The 21,457-nt window shown below is 39.2% G+C and overlaps 1 protein-coding gene across 3 annotated transcripts in view; it reads right to left on the reverse strand.

Moving 5' to 3' along the window:
- SH3RF1 (SH3 domain containing ring finger 1) overlaps positions 1 to 21,457 on the reverse strand; it is a 195,561-nt gene that overhangs the window by 73,417 nt on the left and 100,687 nt on the right. For all 3 annotated transcript variants that reach the window (XM_002709468.6, XM_008249697.5, XM_017338128.4), the window contains exon 3: positions 342 to 617. In XM_002709468.6, the coding sequence (XP_002709514.4) occupies positions 342 to 617 (276 nt within the window). The remainder of the gene's footprint in view (positions 1 to 341; positions 618 to 21,457) is intronic.

Raw genomic sequence — 21,457 nt, forward strand, 5'->3', positions numbered from 1 at the left:
TCAGGTGCTCTGATGTGGGACATAGGCATTTCAACCACTAGGCTAAATGAGCCCCTAATGTTTTGTTATTCATAATTCAGTACTTTAAAAATCCCTGGGTGGCATATACTCCCTTTAAAGTGGCTTCAAAATAAATTTAGGTTCTAAAGAGAAACATAGAGCATCAACCAAAATTGTCTTTCATGCAAGAAGTCTACATACAAAATTACTTTCAACTTAAAGATTGGTTCCAGGTATTTTTAGAAGCACAATGAGATAGTTCACACACAATTTAGCCATATGCCTATATCCAGGTACAGAGGAAAAGCTGCAAAACAAAAACAAACTCATTCTAACTTTACCTTGGCAAATGGAAGGCAATCTTTGTCTGCTTCCTTGTCTTTCACTTCAAAGTCATAAAGTGCTTTGCACTGAGGTGGGGGCTGAGGTAATGGTTTAATAATCTGCACAAAGTTGGTGGGGAAAAAGCCATGGACCCCATTGACTTCCCCATGGTACCAATTTTCATCCACTTGTCTTCGCAAAATGATGATGTCTCCTTTGCTGAATTTAAGGTCTCCAGGCTCTTTTCCTTCGTAGTTGTATAATGCTTTGGCACATGGTAACTGAGGTATACCCTTAAAGAAAAAGACAAATTTTAATGAAAGGATGTTTCAAAATTCTTTGAAAATACAACTGTACTATCATTGTTTCTAAGTCAAATTCAACTCTGCACTTGCCTCTGAAGAAAATCCTATGTTAAAAAAAAAAAAACACGATATATGCTACCAATAAACAGCAAATACATAATAAATGTCCAGAATGACATTTATAGAGTAGGAAGTCCATGCCCCCAGCCACAATTTAGCCTTCTATTCCTAAAGTTAATTTTGGAGGAATTTCGCCTTATTTGTTCAGAGTTATTACAACATGAAAATATGACTGCTGAGTCTGATTTCCTGGTATGAAATTCAAAAACTAAGAGAAAACAAATATCTTGTATTAACTACTTCATTCATCAGGATAAGTAAGCTTTACAAGTAAAAAATTTAAACAGAAGCACAATTCATTAAGTTATTAATTGCTCTTAAGCTTGATTTATAAAAATCAGAGTTTTGCTTTTGGATAAATCTCCTTATGTTGCTTTTAGTGTGACAGATTCTTATTCTTTCATAAACTTATGAAGCAGTCACTGAAAGTCCACTCTGGGGCAGAATCTAGTGTACAACAGTGAGTAAGGTGGTCACACTGCCTGCCCCCCTCAGGGTTTATAATCTGTAAATGTGTAGACAGTCAATCTTTTACAGTTTAAGATCAACTTCACCCTTTCCTGGTTAGAGAAGCACTGTTAGGCTGATAAGCTAAGAGGTGAAGTTTTAAATGTGATTGCATTATTATGGTTTTAAATGACAAGTTTAAAATTATGTGCACCCCAAGGCAATTTAATCATCACACAGATTAAATATGATACTTCCCAGTGGCATTAGAGGTGCCATTGTTGAGCATTAGCTGTCACTTTAAGATCTCTGGCCTCTCTGGGGCACTGCTGTCTATCACTGAATCACAGGATAAATGGAAATCAAACATGTCTAGAATAACTCACTGGATGAGCTTACAGGGCTCCTGCCTTTTGTGTCCTTATTCATCCAACCAGAAAACATTTATAAAATTTTTATTTTTTACTAGTCGACATGCTGGTGCTGAGGAGTTAAGGAGTTCTTTTCCTTAAAGGGTGAGATGCTAGAATAATTACAGTACAGTGTAGTAAAAGCAATGATAGAGATATGCACTCTGATGACATTTCCAGGGGTTGGTGGGTGAGAAAATGAAATGCTTCCTCAAGACTTAAAGAATACACAGGACTTAGCCAGGCAGTGGAGTGGAGGAATGAGAAGCAAAGAGCCCATTCCAGGCATAGGGGTGATGCCAGCAAAAGCATGGAGGTACGACGTAGCAGGTTGAAGACTGAGGTCTGTGAGGAATCTGATGTTCCAAGAGAGGAATTTTGGAACATAATGTGTAGGAGAGGAAGGAAGAAACCAGTCTGTGGAAGGTATTGAGTGTAGATTGCCGTATTCTTCAGGCAATGATAGGTCACCCTTAGGTTTGAAGCATTGATGGACATGGTAAAATCATATGCCAGATAGATTAGGCTGGTAGTAGTATGGAAAATAGACATGAAGTGGGAAGGCAAGCAGTCATGTAATAAGCACAGGCCTAAACCAGTTGATTTTTTTTTTTATTTGATAGGCAGAGTTAAACAGTGAGAGAGAAAGAAAGAGAGAAAGGTGCTCCTTCCGCTGGTTCACCCCCCAAATGGCCGCCACAGCCCGCGTGCTGCACCGATCTGAAGCCAGGAGCCAGATGCTTCCTCCTGGTCTCCCATGTGGGTTTAGGGCCCAAGCAGTTGGGTCATCCTCCACTGCCCTCCCGGGCCACAGCAGAGAGCTGGACTGGAAGAGGAGCAACCGGGACTAGAACCCGGCGTCCATATGGGATGCCAGTGCTGCAGGAGGAAGATCAACCAAGTGAGCCACGGTGCTGGCCCCCAGTTGATTTGTTTAAAAGTTTAATCTTGGGGCTGGCGCTGTGGCATGGCAGGTAAAGCCACCACCTGCTGTGCTGGCATCCCATATGGGTGTGGGTTGAAGTCCTGGTTGCTCCACTTCCAATCCAGCTTTCTGGTATGGCCTGGGAAAGCAGAAGATGGCCCAAGTCCTTGGGCCCCTGCACTTGCGTGGGAGACCCAGAAGAAGCTCCTGTCTCCTGGCTTCAGATTGGCACGGCTCCGGCCATTACGGCCAATTGGGGAATGACTCAGCGGATGGAAGACCTTTCTCTCTCTCTGTCTCTGTCGTTGTCTCTCTGTCTCTCTCACTGCCTTTCTGTAACTCTGCCTTTCAAATAAATAAATAAGTCTTCTAAAAAAATTTAATCTTTCCAATAAAGTAAACCAACTGTAACATTATTCTTATCATTGCTTCCTCTTCCTCTTACAAAAGTGGATCAAAATTTTATACTCTTAATGAAACAGAACTTCATATTACAGTTTCAACAATTAGTTTGGCTTCTAGTCAGAGATTTATAATCTTGCCTATCCATAAGCCAAGCTTTTTTGTTAAATATTTGTGTTTGGCTTAAGAGAATGGTAATTCGTGCTCTCTAAATGCTATCAGCAATCATCTTTTCTTGGCTTCAACCATGTGATGCTGTGGATGGCTTATTAAAGCTGCTCTGAGAGGCCAATACATCCAGGAGGACGGCAGTTGAGCCTTCCAGTACTGACACCCTCATGTGTATTAGTACTAAGATGTAGCTTCCAGAAGCATGACTCCTCTTGTTCAGCTTTGACTTAATCTTCTAGGCAATTCTGTTGTCCTTAGGGTTCCCCAGAAAGGAAATGTCCGTCAGGAAATCTGGTCCTTCATAATCCTGTGAACTTCAGTCTTATTCCATTTAATGTCCAATTTCCTAGAAGTAAGAATTCTAATATTTGCCTCTCCTCTCAGATGCCTCACTAGATTCTCTACTATGTATTTCCGGAAGCTTGGTTATCATAGCTTAACAACATTTCCCAAGATAGGTTTGAGAAATAATAGTGAATAAGACAGCAATAAATTCGACTGCAGGGAGAGAAAGAGAAAGAAAGAGCTGACAAGCATTTTATTAAACTAACTCTTGGAATCTAGCCAAAAAGACTCTGATGGGGCAACACATAGAGAACTGGGTACAAGTACAGCCTCCACAGCCAGACTGCTGGGATTTGAATCCCAGCTCAGCCACTTACCAGCTGCATGACCTTGGACAGACTAACCGCTCTGCGTTTTCATTTCTTCATCTGAGTTGTTTTGTGAGTATTTAGTAAATTCATATATGTAAGCCACCTCAAATGGCCCAGCAGGCAGTACATGGGTGAACTATCATCATCACTCTTGCCCAGCATGAGAAAACTGTTCACCAGTGACATGGGGCACCTGACAATCTGTTTGTATCCATGCAGCTGGATGTTTTTCCTTTTGGCTGCAGTCACATGGCAATTACATTTTTAATATATAGTCACTGTATAACAATGCAAAGAATGTTCCTCCTAGGAAGTGTTCAGGATTTCAAAATGTGCATTTCTGAAGCACATATTTGTTTGATGAGTAGAATCCATTTATCCTCTGGTTGAACAGAAGAAATTACAAATTCACTGACATGCACCATTTAATAGGGGATGGCATTTTAGATGTGGCTGTACTTCATCTTGACAGGGCTAATGTAAGGCATTGGAAGCCTGCGTGAATTAATTGAAAATCCTATTACAAACTGAGTGACAAATAACTCTATTCACTATTATGGCCTGTTCTCCCAATTTTTCCCCATCTCAATTAGCTCTGTTGCTCTGTTTGGCCCACTCTGTCCAAATCCATGCCAGCCAAATTTGTGCACCAAGATACAAATTTAGCACTCTTAGAAACCATTCTGAAGTGCTCCTTGAAGAGATTTGTAAAATTCTAAATAACCACAGTATGGTTCTTTTGTGATGTCCTGATGGAGGGACTAAAGGTAGTTTTTTTTTTTTTTTTTTTTTTAGACTTATTTGAAAAGCAGAGTAAGAGAAAGATAGATAGACAGACAGACAGACAGACAAAGAGATCTTCCATTCACTAGTTTACTCCCCAAATGGTCCCAATAGCCAGGTCTGGGCCAGGACAAAGCCAGGAGCCAGGAACTCCTTCCTTGTCTCCCATGTGGGTGGAGAGGGCCCAAGCACTTGGGCCATCTTCAGCTGCTTTCCCAGGCACATTATCAGGAAGCTGGATCAGAAGCAGTGTAGATGGGACTTGGACCAGCACTGTGATGTGGGATGTTGGCAAGAAAGATGGAGGCTTAACTTGCTGCACCACAGCACCAGTCCCAGGAATTTATTTCTTTACAGATCACTTCCACACATCAGTGGCCATAGACTTAGTAACTTTTCCATGAAGCAAATATATTAAGTGCTTCTAAATCATCAAGTACTTGTAACAGAACAAACGGTAAGAAGAAAACTGATTATAGTAACTGTATATAATAATCACAGTACATTATGATTAGCCTTGGGTTACATCCCTAATCTGACAACCAACAATTTATTCATTCACACTGACTTGCTAAACCTTGACAGCTAAAGTTTTCTCAGTGATCAATAACCACAGAGAAAGAATCAGACAGCTTATGGCAATCTAACCCATAAGCAGACAGTTGTACATCTGGTTATTTTTCTTTTTCAATTAAATTCTAAGAAGTTAAAAAGTCAGTTTGTGTTAAGTTTCTCAAAAGAAAGTTTCCCACATTAAATAAAATGAATTCTACTCTGATTTCAAACCAAGCAAAGTTCAGTGATCTTTAAAAAGAATTATTCCCACACAGACTGCAGATGATTAAGGATAAACGGTTAAACGACTTGGAAGCACCATAAAAGAACACATTTTCCTTTGGCAACATCTGAAGAATAAAGCCAAAACAATTGGTCTGATAGCCTAGGACTGCTGTTGTGGGTAAAATATGTCCGGAACCCACAGAGGCACTGCCTTCTCATTCATCTCCTTAGAAAGGTCGGAGAGTCATGTCATCACCCCAGCCCTCTGCCCTCTGTGCCTTCCGCAGCCTTTCCGAAATGCTGCCTTTCTTCAGCATCCTCTCATCGGGCCAAGGCCCCAGAGGAGCTTACATTTCACTTGGAGACTTTCACTTGGCTACACATGAAAGGGAGGCTTAAAAGGAGAAAAAGCCAGAGAGAAACTGACTCTGCAGTCTAACCTTGGGCTTGTGGCTGTCACTCATGCTGCCAGCTTCATCAGAAAGCTTGGCAATTCAGACAGCCAAGTATTATAACAATTCTGTATCTAAAACTCATCTCAATAAACAGTGAATAGTTCTGCTCCCTTTAAAAAACTATGTATAACAGTGGACCAACTTTACCTTTCAAATCATTTTTGCTTCTAAATTATACACACAAGATGTCCTATAAGACATTAAAATCCTTATGTAATCTACACACAAATATTTCTGATTAAATGCTTTACATTTAATTCACATTTCTGTGCCATCAAGTATACCCCAATATATCTGCCAAAATGCTACTTGATGATCTAGTTGTGATTCTCACAGGTAAATAAAACACTCACTGCCAATTTATTTTATAGGCTCTAAATGCCAATGCTCAGATATACATGCAAGACAGCCTCTCTAAATTCAAATTCCTTCAAGCATTTCTTACTGCTCCATAAAGCAAGGAAGATTCAATGACCTACTAAAACGAAAATCTAGGAGACACTTCTGTAGTGGGAACAGCTATAAAATGTGTATAACTTAATAATTTAGTCATATCTAAATTGATGTAAACTCTGGCTGATTCCAATTTGACTTTCAAAAACTTTCCACAAAGAACTGAGACACAAAGAAATTATGGTAATGCAAAGTACCAATACACAGAATAACAAGTAGCAAAACGGAGTGAGGAAAGACTTTTCTTTAAAAAGTCCTTTGTACAACAAAATGCATGTTGACTTTTTCCTACAAAGTAAAATATCTATCAAGATATAATAAAAGTATTTCATGAAACAACTGATGCAGTAATAGCTAATAAGTATTGTTCTCAAGATGTCTAGGTGAGGCAATCACTCAAATAGGATTTGGCTATCGCTTGAAATGTTTCAACTTAAATGTGACAAATATCCAAGATAAATAATTATTTTTCCAAAGCAATATCAGACAGACTGAGAATCTCATATTCTTACCAAAGACCATCTTTTATTTGTTCTTTATATTAACATTTATTTGTGGAGATCACTGTGTTGGGTAATTATTATCTGATCATTTTCTTCATTTTAGCTTCCACCTCCCACCAACCCCAAATCTGTCTTGTAAAATACTCTTCTCATGCTAACTTCAATCAAATTTACCATCACTTAGATGTCAGTAGTTACAAATAGAAGTTGAGAGAGAACTATGTTTCCCCATTTCCGTTACTCCTTTTTGACATTCTTCTATTATCCCAGTGTCTCCTTTTCTTGCTCACTCAGTTTCATTGATTTTCTCCTGGAACAGACTATCCACCAACCTCCCTCCTCTACTCCAGGCCTGGTTCCACTTCCACCCTGGCTCAGGACTGTGAGCTGCTTCTTCAGGGCTACAATGCACACATCTCCTCAGCATGAACTCCCTTACCCAGAAATGGGGCTGCACACTCGGTGTTGCTCACATGTGTTATACTCTCCATTCTCCCCACACCACTCCTGCAACCCAGTCCACCAGCCCTCATGCAGAATCTAACCCAACTCTTAAACAAATAGCAAGCAGCCAATTTAGAGTTCTCAGTCTTGCTATTTTTGCGGTATTGATGGTTAGGGAAAGAGGAGAGAGAAGTCAGGTTGAAGGGAGAAGAGACAATGTAGTAGTTTTCTTACTCATTTCCTTGGGCTATACTCTCACCACTACTTAATAATTTACATAACAAAGTTAGTTGAGGTTAAAGAGTAAGTTCAAACATTCACAGAGAAAATGAAGAGTTTTCCAAACCTCAAAATGAAAAAAAGGATATGAGGTTCTTTGTTACATGTTTTTCCCAGGAACTACAACACAGAGAACAAACCCAAAAGATTCTGTAGGGAGCAGATCATGAGGCTGCCCTACCTTCTTCTTTCTACTAAGCCAGGAGTGCCTGAGGGGGTACCCTGGAGCAGTTTGAAGGTCAGTGTTGTAGGGCAAGAAAATCACTTATTATTTACAGGATAGGAAAAAATGATAGGAACTGGACGTTTAGAAAAAGAACTCGCAAAATACAACCATAGTAGCAAGATAAGTCCTGAAGCACAGTCTTGATCACATCATCTATATTTTATAATCTGGAGATTGCTCCTGATTATGCCCTAAATCAAATTAATGTTCTAAATCACGCGTTTTATGGCTCTCCATTTGGACTGACCATTCCACCCCATATTTTCCACTCTCAGCAAGCAAACCAGTCTGTAATCATCACCTCCAACTTCAAATAAACCATTCCTCCTCCACCAAAATTCATAAAGAACAGCGCATCCTCCGCCACCTCCCACCTGAAGAGTCCCTAGCACATGTACACACCTGCAATTAGTAATTATGTGGCGTTGCTTTCCCTTGCATTTTTATGTCTGCTCAGATGACTGCTTCTGCTCTTTGGGATCAGGTGTAGGTAAGGAGAGGATCAAAGATCTGATTTTTGTGTAGGTTCAGGGAAGTACCACTGCCCTGCAGGATCCAGCTCAGGCAGGGCCTCCTTGGCGCAGAGTCTGCTCACCCGTTCTTCTGCAGACCCGGAATGGCTTACATAAACTGTTTTCATGGCCTCTGTCTCACTCAATCTACAACCCATTCCCCCCTGCTAGACTGTAACTTCCTGGACATCTAAGACCATGAGATATTCATCTTTTTTATTTTTTTTTTTTAAGATTTCTTCATTAATTTGACAGAGTTTCAGAGAGAGAGAGGTAAGACAGAGACAAAGAGAAACAGAGGAAGAGATCTACCATCTGCTGGTTCACTTCCCAAATGGCCCAAATGGATGGGGCTGATCTGGGCCAAACCCAGAAGTGGGAAACTCCAGCAGTCTCCCCATGGGTGGCGGTGGCAGGGGCCCATGTACTTGGGCCATCATCTAGAGCTGGCTCACAAGTGGTGCAGTCGGGACTGCAACGAGTACCTCATGAGCGACTACCTCAGAGTCCCTGAATATACTTTTGTGGATGTTACTCCAATGGGATTAGTGCTAATGTGTAAATAAGCACACAGAAAAATACCATATCTAAAGGAAAACCAACTAAAAAGACAACTCTACGGAGAGTCAGGTTCACCAGTACGCAGTCACACTACTACGTGTCTCTGGATACTCATGAATGGTAGACTGCTAATCTATCTTTCTGAAATTGTCCTTAGAGCCTCCTGTGAACACTGTATGGGGTGACAACTGATTCTGTGCCATGGGAGAGGAAGGGATTCTGACGGAGGAATTTGCTGGGAAACCTGGGCGAGTCCTATTAACTGCCATCCACCCCAGTATGCTCTGGACATGTAACAAAAACATGTACATTCAGAAAAAGGGAAGGGGTGTTTTTACTAAGCAAACTGCTGGCATTTGAAAAATGTGAAACGAATTATGTAACAAACCACAGCAAACAAATATTTTCCTTACAAACTCATTTGGCGGTTATGAGGAAATAGTCACGTAGGTGATGTATAGCTTTTTCTCCTGATGTTCCTAAGAGGGAGAATACCTTACTGACAGACAAATCATTAAAGAAAACAACTCTGATGAATGTCTATAAGAAAAGCCCACTATTGAGAATGTAATCTCTGAAGTAAAATGCAGGCAATTCATGTCACTCATTGCTCTGAATATTAGTTTTCTGTTCCACTACATGTTTAGTAATTATGATAGTATTTTGCAGAGAACAGAAAAATTTATCGGGAAAATTCCCTGCAGTAACTTGGGTTATCAGCCTGAGGACTAATGGCAGGATGGGGAATATTTCCTGGTAAAAGATCAAGTTTCCACATATTAAGAAAACAATTTGATTCCTGGTAAGGAATCTGCCCTGCCCCTCTCTGACCCCAAGCATTGTGGTACTGGACGAGGAGGAAAGCCCATGTGGCAGGAACTCTGTACATACCTTATCTAATCCTTAAAAAAGCCTAGGAGAGAAGGGGGAATCAGAAATTCAGAGGGAATAGGGTGAGTGGGAGCAGTTTTTCATATTAAATAAAGAGGTCAAATAAGGCTTCAATCAAATTTAATTCCTTGGTTTTAGTTTTTTGCTCTAGTGTTTTCATGAAAATCACTGGAGAGACTGTGCTCATATAATTTAAACACAACATTAAATGTGAAAGATAGTTCAGTGTTTCAGAATTAAAACAACACTGTAAAAGAACTACACATACTTGTACATGGACAAAAGTGCTAAGGCAAATCAATTGGGAAAAGAAAGCCTTTTCAGGGGCCGGCGCTATGGCGCAATTGGTTAAAAAGCCCTGGCCTGAAGTGCCGGAATCCCATATGGGCGCCGGTTCTAGTCCCAGCTGCTCCTCTTCTGATCCAGCTCTCTGCTATTGCCTTCCATAGTGGAAGATGGCCCAGGTCCTTGGGTCCCTCCACCCACATGGGAAACCTGGAAGAAGCTCCTGGCTCCTGGCTTTGGATAAGCGCAGCTCCAGCCGTTGGGGTCCATCTGGGGAATGAACCAGCGGATGGAAGACCCCTCTCTCTCTCTGCCTCTCCTTCTCTCTCTGTGTAACTCTGACTTTCAAGTAAAAATAAATAAATCTTTAAAAAAAAAAGAAAGTCTTTTCAAAAGAGGATTCTGGAATAATTAGAAGCCCATAGAGGGCAGGGAATGACTTTTCTCACACCATATACAATATTAACTTGAGATAAATACCAGAATAAAATGTAAAAACTAAAACAATAAATTTTCTAGGAGTTAAGCATATCTTAACTATCTTAGTGATAGGATAGGAAAAAAAAAAAAAAAAAAAAGACCCGGAGCGGGGGTTCCTAAAAATAAATTGGAGTTCACTGAAAGACACAATGAAGAAAACAAAAACAGAGCCACAAATTGGGAAAATACTCTCAATACATAAATCTGATAAAAGACTTGAATCCAGAAATATTAAAAAATCAACAATTATTCAATTTAAAAATAGGCAAAAATCTGTATCTCACTATCTCTCAAACAAATAAATAAATAAATAACAGGCAAAAGATCTGAACACATACTTCAAAAAGGAAAATACATGGATAGCATTGAAATGTACTTAGCATTATTAATAATAAGAAAATGCAAAATAAAACCACAATGAGATATTCTTTCACATTCATTACAATGATGCATTAAACTTAATGACTAAAAACAGGAAATGCAAAAATATGGAGTAAATAGAAATCGCATACTTTTTTTAAGGGAGACTTTTTTTTCATTTTTTTAAAAGATTTATTTATTTATTTGAAAGAGATACACAGAGAGAGGAGAGGCAGAGAGAGAGAGGAAGGAGAGAGAGAGAGAAGTCTTCCATCTGTTGGTTTACTCCCCAGTTGGCTGCAACAGCCAGAGCTGCACCAATCGAAAGCCAGGAGCCAGGAACTTCTTCCAGGTCTCCCATGTGGGTGCAGGGGCCCTAGGACTTGGGCCATCTTCTACTGCTTTCCCAGCCCATAGCAGAGCGCTGGGTCAGAAGTGGAGTAGTGGGGTCTCAAACAAATGCCCATATGGGATGCCGATGCTTCAGAACAGGGCATTAACCCACTACGCCATAGCACCGGCCCCAAATCACATACACTGTTAATGAGAGTCTAATACTTTTTGACAAATTCTTTTTAAAAAATGATTTATTTATTTACTTGAAAGGCAGAATTAGTGAGAGGCAGAGGCAGAGAGAAAGAGGTCTTCCATCTGCTGGTTCATTTCCCAAATGTCCGCAATGGCTAGAGTTGAGCGGATCTGAAGCCAGAAGACTGGGAGGTTCTTCCCAGTCTTCCATGTGGACGCAGGAGCCCAAGAACTTCAGCCATCTTCCTCTGCTTTCCTAGGCACATTAGTAGGGAGCTGGATTGGAAGTGGGGCAGCAGGTATTCGAACCGGTGCCCATATGGGATGTTGGCACTGTAGGCAGTGGCTTTATCCACTAAGCCACAGCATCAGACCTGACAAATTCTTATAAAGTCAAACCTATGTCTACTTTATCACTCAACAATTCCACTTCTACATATTATTCTGAGAGAAATGAAAACATGTCCACAAAAAGACATCTACAAAAATAATCACTACAGCACTAACATTGAAAACAATCTAAATGTCCATCAATAGGAGAAAAAGTGATGGAATCCTACTTAGCTATTTAAAAAATTAATTATTGATTCATGTGGGTAAAAACATCAGAATACATGCTATTCTATTACATTTACATGACATTCAAGAATAAGTTAAGACAGGGATGGGTCTTTAGCCTAACAGCTGTATTTCACATTTATGTACCTGGGTTTGATTCCTGGCTACAACTTCCGATTCCAGTTTCCTGCTAATGCAGTCGGCAGGAAGCAGCAGTGATGGCCCAAGTAATTGGGGTTCCTGTCATCCATGTAGAAAACCTGGATTGAGTTCCTGGCTCCTGGCTTCAACCCCAGCCCAGCCCTGGTCATTAAAGAAATTTGGGGAGTAAACCAGCAGAGAGGAGTGCTCTCTCTTTATCTCTCAAATAAATGAAATGACAGAAGGAATATGTAAGACAAATTTAATTGATAGAAAAAGAGCAGTCAGCAGGTTGGGAAGAAGTACAAGGGAAAATTTCAGAGATTATGGATATACTCTATATCTTGACCAGGATGCTAGCTATCTAGACGTAGAAATACAAAGCTTTTAAGATTGTATACTCAAAAACTATGATTTACCATGTCAATTTTACCTCAACATAAAAATGTGTTTTAAAAAATAAACTAGCAGCAATACTTAGCAAGAAAAAAGAGGACCACACACAGCAGGAACGTGAATATGTATGAATATAGTGAAGACACAAAGGTAGCACAGTGAACAGCAGGCTATGCTGGCAATCAAGAGAATGGCAGAACTGGGGCTGGTGCTGTGGCACAGTGAGTAGAGCTGCTGCCTGCGACGTTGGCATCCCATGTGGGTGCTGGTTCAAATGTTGGCTGCTCCACTTCCAATCCATCTCCCTGCTGATCTGCCTGCAAAGGCAGCGGAAGACGGCCCAGATGCTTGGGCCTTGTCACCCACATGGGAGATCCAGAAAAAGCTCCAGCCTCCTGGCTTCAGACTGGCTCAGCTCTGGCTGTGGCAGCCATTTGGGGAATAAACCAGCAGATGGAAGATCTGTCTCCTCTCCTTCTTTCTGTAAACTCTGCCTTTCAAATAAATAAATAAACCTTTAAAATAAAAAAAGTGGCAAAACTGGAAAAACAAGAAATTTGAAACCTTGCGGTATAGAGACTACTAAAGTAACCTAAAATGATGGTTATTTTTCCAAAAGGAAATCTATCACTGAACAGAAATGGACATATGTAATGTGGTATGTCTGCTATAATCTGACCCAACATTAAGCACCAGGCAATCTCTAGATGTCCAGGATACATTGTAAATCACATAAACACAATGAACAGAAATGGTGGTATACTCAATGAGGGAGAGATAAAGACGACAAAAATGTTGGCAAATATTATAATAGACAAGCTGCAGAAACAGATGTATTAGTGGAACAGTGTTAGAGAAAGCTTTCAGACACGATGAAAAGGTCTCACACAGAGAGAATAAGATGACTTCATATTCACTGAAGGAGAAATACGGGCTTAAATCCATGCACGCATTATTTAAGTTGGATAAAATAATTTCCTAACAGAGAGGGCCATTTTATATTACAATGGATTATGATATCTCCATCACTGGAGGCTTCAAAAAACAGGACCGTGTCTCAAGTTTGGTCCTGCCCAATGGCAAAGAAACAGATTATGACTTATGATCTCTAATAATATTATGATTGTCTTGGCAATGAGACCATTTGAGAGAAAAAATTTTATTTTTAATGACTTTGTCCTTTGTGTCTTTTTTAGAGGTAGGCTCTCACAAATAAGTATAGTGATGAGGTGTGGGAGGATGAATGAGGAAGAGACATTTGGAAGGAAAGCAAAATAATAGGCCAACAAAAATCAAATCAAGTCAGCCTCAATCTTCCAAAGTCTATCACAATGTTATTAGGAAAAGTAGAGACCAGCCCAACTGTAGCCAAGCACACTAAACTGCTTTATTTTCACTGTGTAAGAAAAGTAATCCATCCACTGTACATGTTACTATTGTTATTTTTCAGTGGCATGGTCTATTAGTCAATTACATGTGATATTTACAAAGATGGAATAATTTCCTTGGGATAACCTACTCTTACTTTCATGTAAATTTATACAAGGATAGAAAACTATCCCATAAAACGCAATGAGTAGAATCAAGGTCTTTTTATGAAGAATAAGGATAAGAAAAAGGAAGGACAAAGAAAAACAAAGACAGAAAAGTAGAAGAAGAAAAAAAAGAAAAACCTACATGCATATTGCGTGTATGCTTTGGAATCTTGGTTTTCACACAGGATTCATGGAAAGCTGCATGTAAAGATCACATGTAGTTTTTTCTGCTAAGTTCATTCACCTTTGATTAAATCTGTTGGGACTGATGCTCAAAAACCACTGTAATATTCTGTAGTACAAAGATGAGTGTTGCTACAACATGTTAATTGCCTTTACTCCCTAATTTCTCCATTATTTTGAGGTACTTCAAAAAGTTCATGTGAAAATGGAATTATGCAAAGGACAAAATTATTTAGGTGTACAACATTTTTAAATCCATGCAAGAACTAGTTGAAGGCCCTTCATACATCTGCACACAATGCTACTAGAAAGAAGAAAGAAAGAAAACTCCATTTGCAATGAATAACTTTACTGACAGGTTTATGATTATTTTAAAATAAGTAGTTTTGATGAGGTCCTCTTACCCTCCAAAAAACAGTATTTCAAGCAATGGGAATTTAACACAAGGGTTGAAACCCACATCTCACACTGGAGTGCCTGAGTTCAATTCTTAGCTCCAGCTCCTGACTCCAGCTTCCTGCCCATGTAGACCACAGGAGGCAGCAGTGAGGGTTCAAGTAAATAGGTTCTTGCTACCATGTGAGAGACCTGGATTGATCTGGGCTATGGCACAGCCCAGGGCATTCGGGAATCTAGATAGTGAACTGGCAAAAGGGAGTGCTGTGTGTGTGTGTGTGTGTGTGTGTCTTCCTGACTCTAAAATTAATAAAATATATATATATATACTTTTTTTAGGTATTCCAATTCGAGTACACTGATTACGTAAAATAAGACATAAGAGCAACTTAAGGTAAAAAAAAGTTTAATAACTAATAAGCCTAAATCCAATTCTTTTATTTTACTCTAAAGAACTGAATAATAGGATATGAATTACAGGTGTTTTCAACAAAAATGAACCATTTATATAAAAATGATATATTTTAAAAATATTTCAAGGTGATTAAATATTTATGAAAGAACATCAAATCAAGTGAAAGCCTAGGTGTACACCTGAGACTATTTTTAGTAAACATTGATTATATACTGTATAAGAAGCTAACAGATCATACTAGCTGTATTCATAATAATGGAAAATTTAAGATAATGAGAAAATTGATCATTGGATATTTAACAATATGGCAACATTAAATTATAATTTTTAAACATCTTAACAATATATTGTATCGGTGTAGCTGTTAGGAATTGTTAAGATATTTTAAGACAAAGCAACTAGCTCTTGTTTACCAGATTGTGAGCTCCTTGAGGGCAGGGGCTGAGCCTCATTCATCTCTGCACATTGACAGCTCAGCACATTTCACAGAATCACCTTGTGAGAGCACTTTTTCTGCTGCCACTTACTTCATTCCATTCTGCCAGATTCATCATCTGAAAATACAACCTTCATCTGATCACCCCTCTGAGTCTTCTCCAAATCGCTCTCTACCAAATTCAATTCAAATCCTTCTCTTTGGCACTTAAAACCCCACAATATGACTCCAAACTATGTTCTCAAATACCTCATACTCCTCTCTGACCAGCATCCAGCATTCTAACCAAATTACATTTCCTGTGGTTCCTAGATTTGGCTTATCTTTTGCCTTGAGTCTTTTCTCTGCCATTCTCTACCCAAAGAACCCTCTTCCCCAGATCCCATGTCTATGGTCAGAAGTTCCGGCAACTCTAATATACAATTCAATACCACATCTTCCATGTCCCTTCTGTATTCTCTAATACAGATATATATTTTCCATAATATTCTCTTTTTAACCCCAGAAAGGCTTATTTACAGTTCTCAGGTGGCTTGATCATACCTTTTATTACATATATTTGAGTATTTACTATTAAACTGTAAACCTGTTGAGGATAGATAGGGTCTTATATCTTCTGTAATCACCGAAAGAGTCAATATATAAACTATATGTTCTTTATATATAGCAAGAATATTTCCTGAAATGAATTAGATCATCTCTCTCTTTCTGAGCAATTCTTCTTCCCACCCCCTATATAATTCTAAGAAGAAAGAGGTTTCTCTGCTTCTATCTTATATACCTCTGTTCTTACTGGTGTCTGTGCCTAGTGTTGAACTCTAAGGAATTCTGTTTAGGAAATTAGTAGCATGGCCTGAATAATACCAATCAAGCAGAAAGTCAGAGCATTGGCATGAGTGTTTGCAGTACTCATTATTATTTTTTAGAGGACTTCTATAAAGAAACCATAGTAAGAAACTTAATTCAAGGTAGTACTTTGCAATGGTAGGCTAAATAAATGCAATTAGCATGTCAAAACTTTTCAGAAACTTCTGAAAAGTGAAAACAGATAAAATTTGTATTTAACAATACACGGGGGCCCTGCACCCACATGGGAGACCAGGAGGAAGCACCCGGCTCCTGGCTTCGGATTGGCGCAGCACGCCAGCCACAATGCACCAGCCATAGCAGCCACTTGGGGGGTGAACCAATGGAAAAAGGAAGACCTTTCTCTCTTTCTCTCTCTCTCTCTCACTGTTTAACTGTGCCTGTCAAAAAGATAAAAAAAAAATTAAATAAAAAAAAAAAGAAATACATGGGGGGCCGGCACTGTGGCATAGCACGTTAAAGCCCTAGCCTGAAAGACCCACATCCCCTATGGGCACCGGTTCTAGTTCCGGCTGCTCCACTTCTGATCCAGCTCTCTGCTGTTGTCTGGAAAAGCAGTAGAAGATGGCCCAAGTCCTTGGGCTCCTTCACCCATGTGGGAGACGTAGAAGAAGCTCCTGGCTTTGGATTGGTGCAACTCTGGCTGTTGTGGCCATCTGGGGAGTGAACCAGCAGATGGAAGATATCTCTCTCACTCTCTCTACCTCTCTCTCTCTGTAACTCTGTCTTTCAAATAAAAAAAAAAAATCTTTAAAAAAAAATACATGGACCAAGACCAAGGTGTTTACCTACTTCAGAAAATCAAATACATATCCCAAAACATATGGAAAAGAGATAGAAAAATGACTGTAAAAAGTTAAAAGGCATGAAACATGGCTTTAAAAAGGTCCAATATCCACCTCAAGTGAGTTTCATAAAGCCAGGTTTAGAGACAATGAGTAGAAGACTTCTGAAAGAAATTCAGTAAGGGAAAACATTTTCCTAACTTAGAAACACCCCTGATGTCTAGAACAGGCTCATGATGTGTCAAGCTGGATTAACAAGAAGGAAAAAGATCCCTATTCATATAAAACTCATTACAATTCAAAACTCCAATGATAAGAGAAAAATTCTGAAGATTTGGATCTGAGGAGCTTGCCATTATGAAACTAGAACCTGACTTCTTGGCAGCCACACTGGATAAAGGAGGACAGCAGAGCAATGCCTTTAATTTCTAAAGGGACATGGTTTAGAAGAACTTAGCCAGCTAACTGTCAAACATGTGTGAGCCGGGGCCAACATCTTGGCATACTGAATAAAGCCACTGCCAGTGACACCGACATCCCATATGGGCACTGGTTCATGATTCAGCTCCCTGTTAATGGCCTCGGAAATCAGCAGAGATGGCCTGTTTGGGACCCTGCCACCCACACGGAGACTCAAAAGAAGCTCCTAGTTTCTGGCTTCAGCTTGGTCAAGTCTTGGCCATTGTAGTCATTAGGTAAGTGAAACATGGATGGAAGATCTGTCTCTCTATCTCTCTCACTCTGAATTTCAAATAAACAAATATTTTAAAACAAAATGTGTGGACCAAAATGGACATTTTTGAACACAAAATATCTCCATAAGTTTATCACCTGTATATTTCAGAGGAAAAAAAAACTGAACTACTTAAGAAATAATCTCCCAGCCTATCTTAAACCCTTAAAACATCTCCGAAGACTCTAAGATGACATGTAATACAAGAAACAGGAAGGTTCTATATTATTTAAAAGACATGAAGAAAAAAAGAAAAGAAATTTAAAGAAGATCCCTGGGACCTAGAAGTGAAGCAGGGACTGGTGATGTGGGTTACATTTGCTGCTTCAAAGACCCAACCACAGAGTAGTGAATCCTGTTTATATATTGATAGTACCATAAATATTATTTTTACAGGACCTCCATTGTAAGACTCAATCTCCACACACAGTAAAGAATTAATTACGGTGGCAATAGAGAATGTTATCAATCCTGACAATATCAAAATAACAATACAAGAGAAGAAAAATCAGGAGTTAGTTTTAAAAGGAGGTAGGAGGTAGAAGTCATCTAAATTTCATCATATGAGATCTGAAACTGGTTAATTCTATAAGGCCAAGAAACAAAAAAATTGGAATGCATTATTTGAGGGTGCAATAGTAAGCAGTAGAATTAAAGAAAAGAAACCATATTAGCACCTACTTCTGGAAAGCAGGACCACAGGATGAGACAGCAGGGATACTCATTTTACTTTAGATTGTTCTGTGAAAGTAGGTACAAGCTTCTTCTACTATGAACAGGTATTACTTTCAAGCTAAAACGCATAAGAAAAGGAATACAGTGCTAAAATTCTAATGTATTCGCTACAAATTTTAAGATTTTGTTTATTAAATAATTCAGACATAGAAAGAAAGTGAATAATATAAAAATACCTCATTGTACTCACAACCCAACCTGAGAAATAAAGTATTTTAAATGCAGTTGACACCTCTTATATTTTTCCTAACCAACCACATAATAGTTTAGGTTTGAAAAGAAAGGAATAAAAGCTAGATCCACCCTGGCTATTGTCCCTAAACACTTACCCCCTGGTCTCTCTCCCACTTGCTCCTAATTATTCCTGATTGGATATTGAGTTATACTAAATAACTGACTCTAAGACTTTAATGCAGTGTCAGTACAACATCAGTAAAACTCCCACTATGTCCCTTGTTATTCAGACTCAATCCTTACAATAAACACAGACTTTTTAGTTTGCTATGCTTAGTTCCTTTATGGTCGGAAAAGGGAATAAATGAGCACAAAAAGGCCAACTGTTAAAAGAAAAAGAAAAACAAGACATAAATTGTGCCCACAATCTGTCTCCCTGCTTCAGCAGGACCTTGTTCTTCAATTAGTTGGTATGGACTTCACTGTGAGAGTTTATGTCTAGGACCTGGTGATTCAGAGGCACTGGATCATGGAGCCTGGAGCTGTTTCCCTTTGGAGGAAATACTAGAAGTCTAAATACATCCCCTCAATTCAAGAGGTGTTAATTTATGGAACCTGTGAAATCCATGGGAGTCACCTGACATGTCACCTTCAAAAAAACCTCTTCCTCACACAGAAAAATCAAAGTGTGATCCTAATGACTGGATACTTTTTAAAAAGAAGGTACTAAGGACCCAAATCATGAAAACTTTACTAATTAGAGATAAGACTTTTAAGCAAGGGAAATACAGCCACTTCCTTCTTTCTCAGTCCTTCAAAACAGAAAGAGCACCCCCCCCACACACACAGTGAATTTAAGACTATGACTATTTAAAACTATTCATATTGTCATATAGTGATCATATAATGATCAGTTTAAGTTCATAATTGATCATAATGATAGGATTAAGTGTCAAAGGGATCACATAAACAAGACTAGTGTCTGCTAATAATACTGATATTATTAAAAAGGAGAGAATAATCCAACATGGGAAGCAGGATACACAGCAGACTCATAGAATGGCAAATGCCCTAAACAGCACTCTGGCCTCAGAATCAGCCCTTAAGGCATTTGGATCTGGCTAAAAAGCCCATGAGAGTATTTCAGGCACGGAAAGCCAAGACACTGTGGCAAAAAACAAAACAAAACAAACAAAAAAAACAAAAACAAACAAACAAACACCTAAATGAAAGATCTCTATGAGTGAGATTCCAGCGGAAAGAACAGGCCATCAAAAAAGAAGGTACCTTTCACTGAAGGGAGGAGAGAACTTCCATTTTGACTAGGGCCTTATCTAAATAAGATCGGAGTTTTGTGAACTCAAGAGGCTTCCAAAGCCTTGGCAGCTCATGACAAGAGCCTCGAGTGATTACTGACATCCTAAATAAGAGAGTCAATTGTTAAATCAACAATGGGAGTCACTGTGCACCTACTCCCCATGTAGGATCTCTGTCCTTAATGTGTTGTACTATGCAAATTAATGGCAAAACTACTACTCAAACAGTACTCTATACTTTGTGTGTCTGTTGAAATCTTTACTTAGTATATACTAAGTTATCTTCTGTATATAAAGATAATTGAAAATGAATCTTGATGAAGAATGGGATGGGAGAGGGAGTGGGAGATGGGATGGTTGCGGGTAGGAGGGAAGTTGTGGGGGAAAAAGCCACTATAATCTAAAAGTTGTGCTTTGGAAATTTATATTTATTAAATAAAAGTTAAAAAAAGTATATGACATTATATACTTCAACTTTAATCCCCCTGAGTCCCCACATATGCGGGCATGTCAAAAAACTCATGGAAAACAAAATTTAAAGTTAAGTTGATATTGACACTGAAACATTTTAAATCCATGCATATGAACATGGGAGAAATGGTGACTGGACTTAGGCCAGAAATAGCCCTATCCTGATCCCAAAATATAAACCAGTGCTTTTCAAACTTCAATGAGGACATGAACCACTTGGGGTTCTTGTTAAATGCCTTTTTTGACTTGGGAAGTCTGGCTGGGGCCTGCAGTTCTGCATCTCTCACAGCTCCCAGCGGGTACTGATGCTGCCATGGGAACCACACTTTGGGCAGTAGCGATGTCTCCTTCCCAATCTCTCCTTTGCAGGGTCTTCTTCTTAGGTTGCCCCAAGGCTTAATCTTCACACTTCCCTTTTTCCATCTAAATTCACTCCCAAGATGATCTAATCTATTTCCTTCTTTTAAAATCACTTACACAAGGCATCCTTAACCCTCCGCGTATTACAATAAATGAGGGAGTCATTTCTGCCTCTTTTAAAGTTTTCAAAGGCCTCACCCCAAACCACTTAAATAAAAAATATCTAGGATTGGGTCAAAAGTCCCTGTATTTTTAACAGCTCCCCACTGATTCTCATATAAGATCTACACTATGATGAGTCCCTGATCTGATCTCAGCAATGGCTTTTCACCTGAGCTCTGTATCTCCTCTTACGAGTTTACTAGGCATCCACATGCTGATGTGTCCAAAACAGACCTCTTGATTTCCACCTGCCTCCACCAGAACCTGACATCAACCAGTTTTCCTTAGCTCCACCATGGGCCTAGATGCTTGAGCCAAAAGTCTGAGCTTCCCATGATGGTTCTATTCTCATTCTTTCACAACCCACATCCAACTGATCAGCAAACCTGCTGGTTCTAACTTCAAAATACTCATATATCCAAATCAGTCCACTTCTTGCAATTTATACTGCTACCAGCATAAGCCAAGTCAACAGTGACTCTATACTGCCACTC

The sequence above is a fragment of the Oryctolagus cuniculus genome, chromosome 2 (genome assembly GCF_051225735.1).
Source record: "Oryctolagus cuniculus isolate XC-2025 breed Fujian yellow rabbit chromosome 2, ASM5122573v1, whole genome shotgun sequence".
Lineage (NCBI taxonomy): Eukaryota > Metazoa > Chordata > Mammalia > Lagomorpha > Leporidae > Oryctolagus > Oryctolagus cuniculus.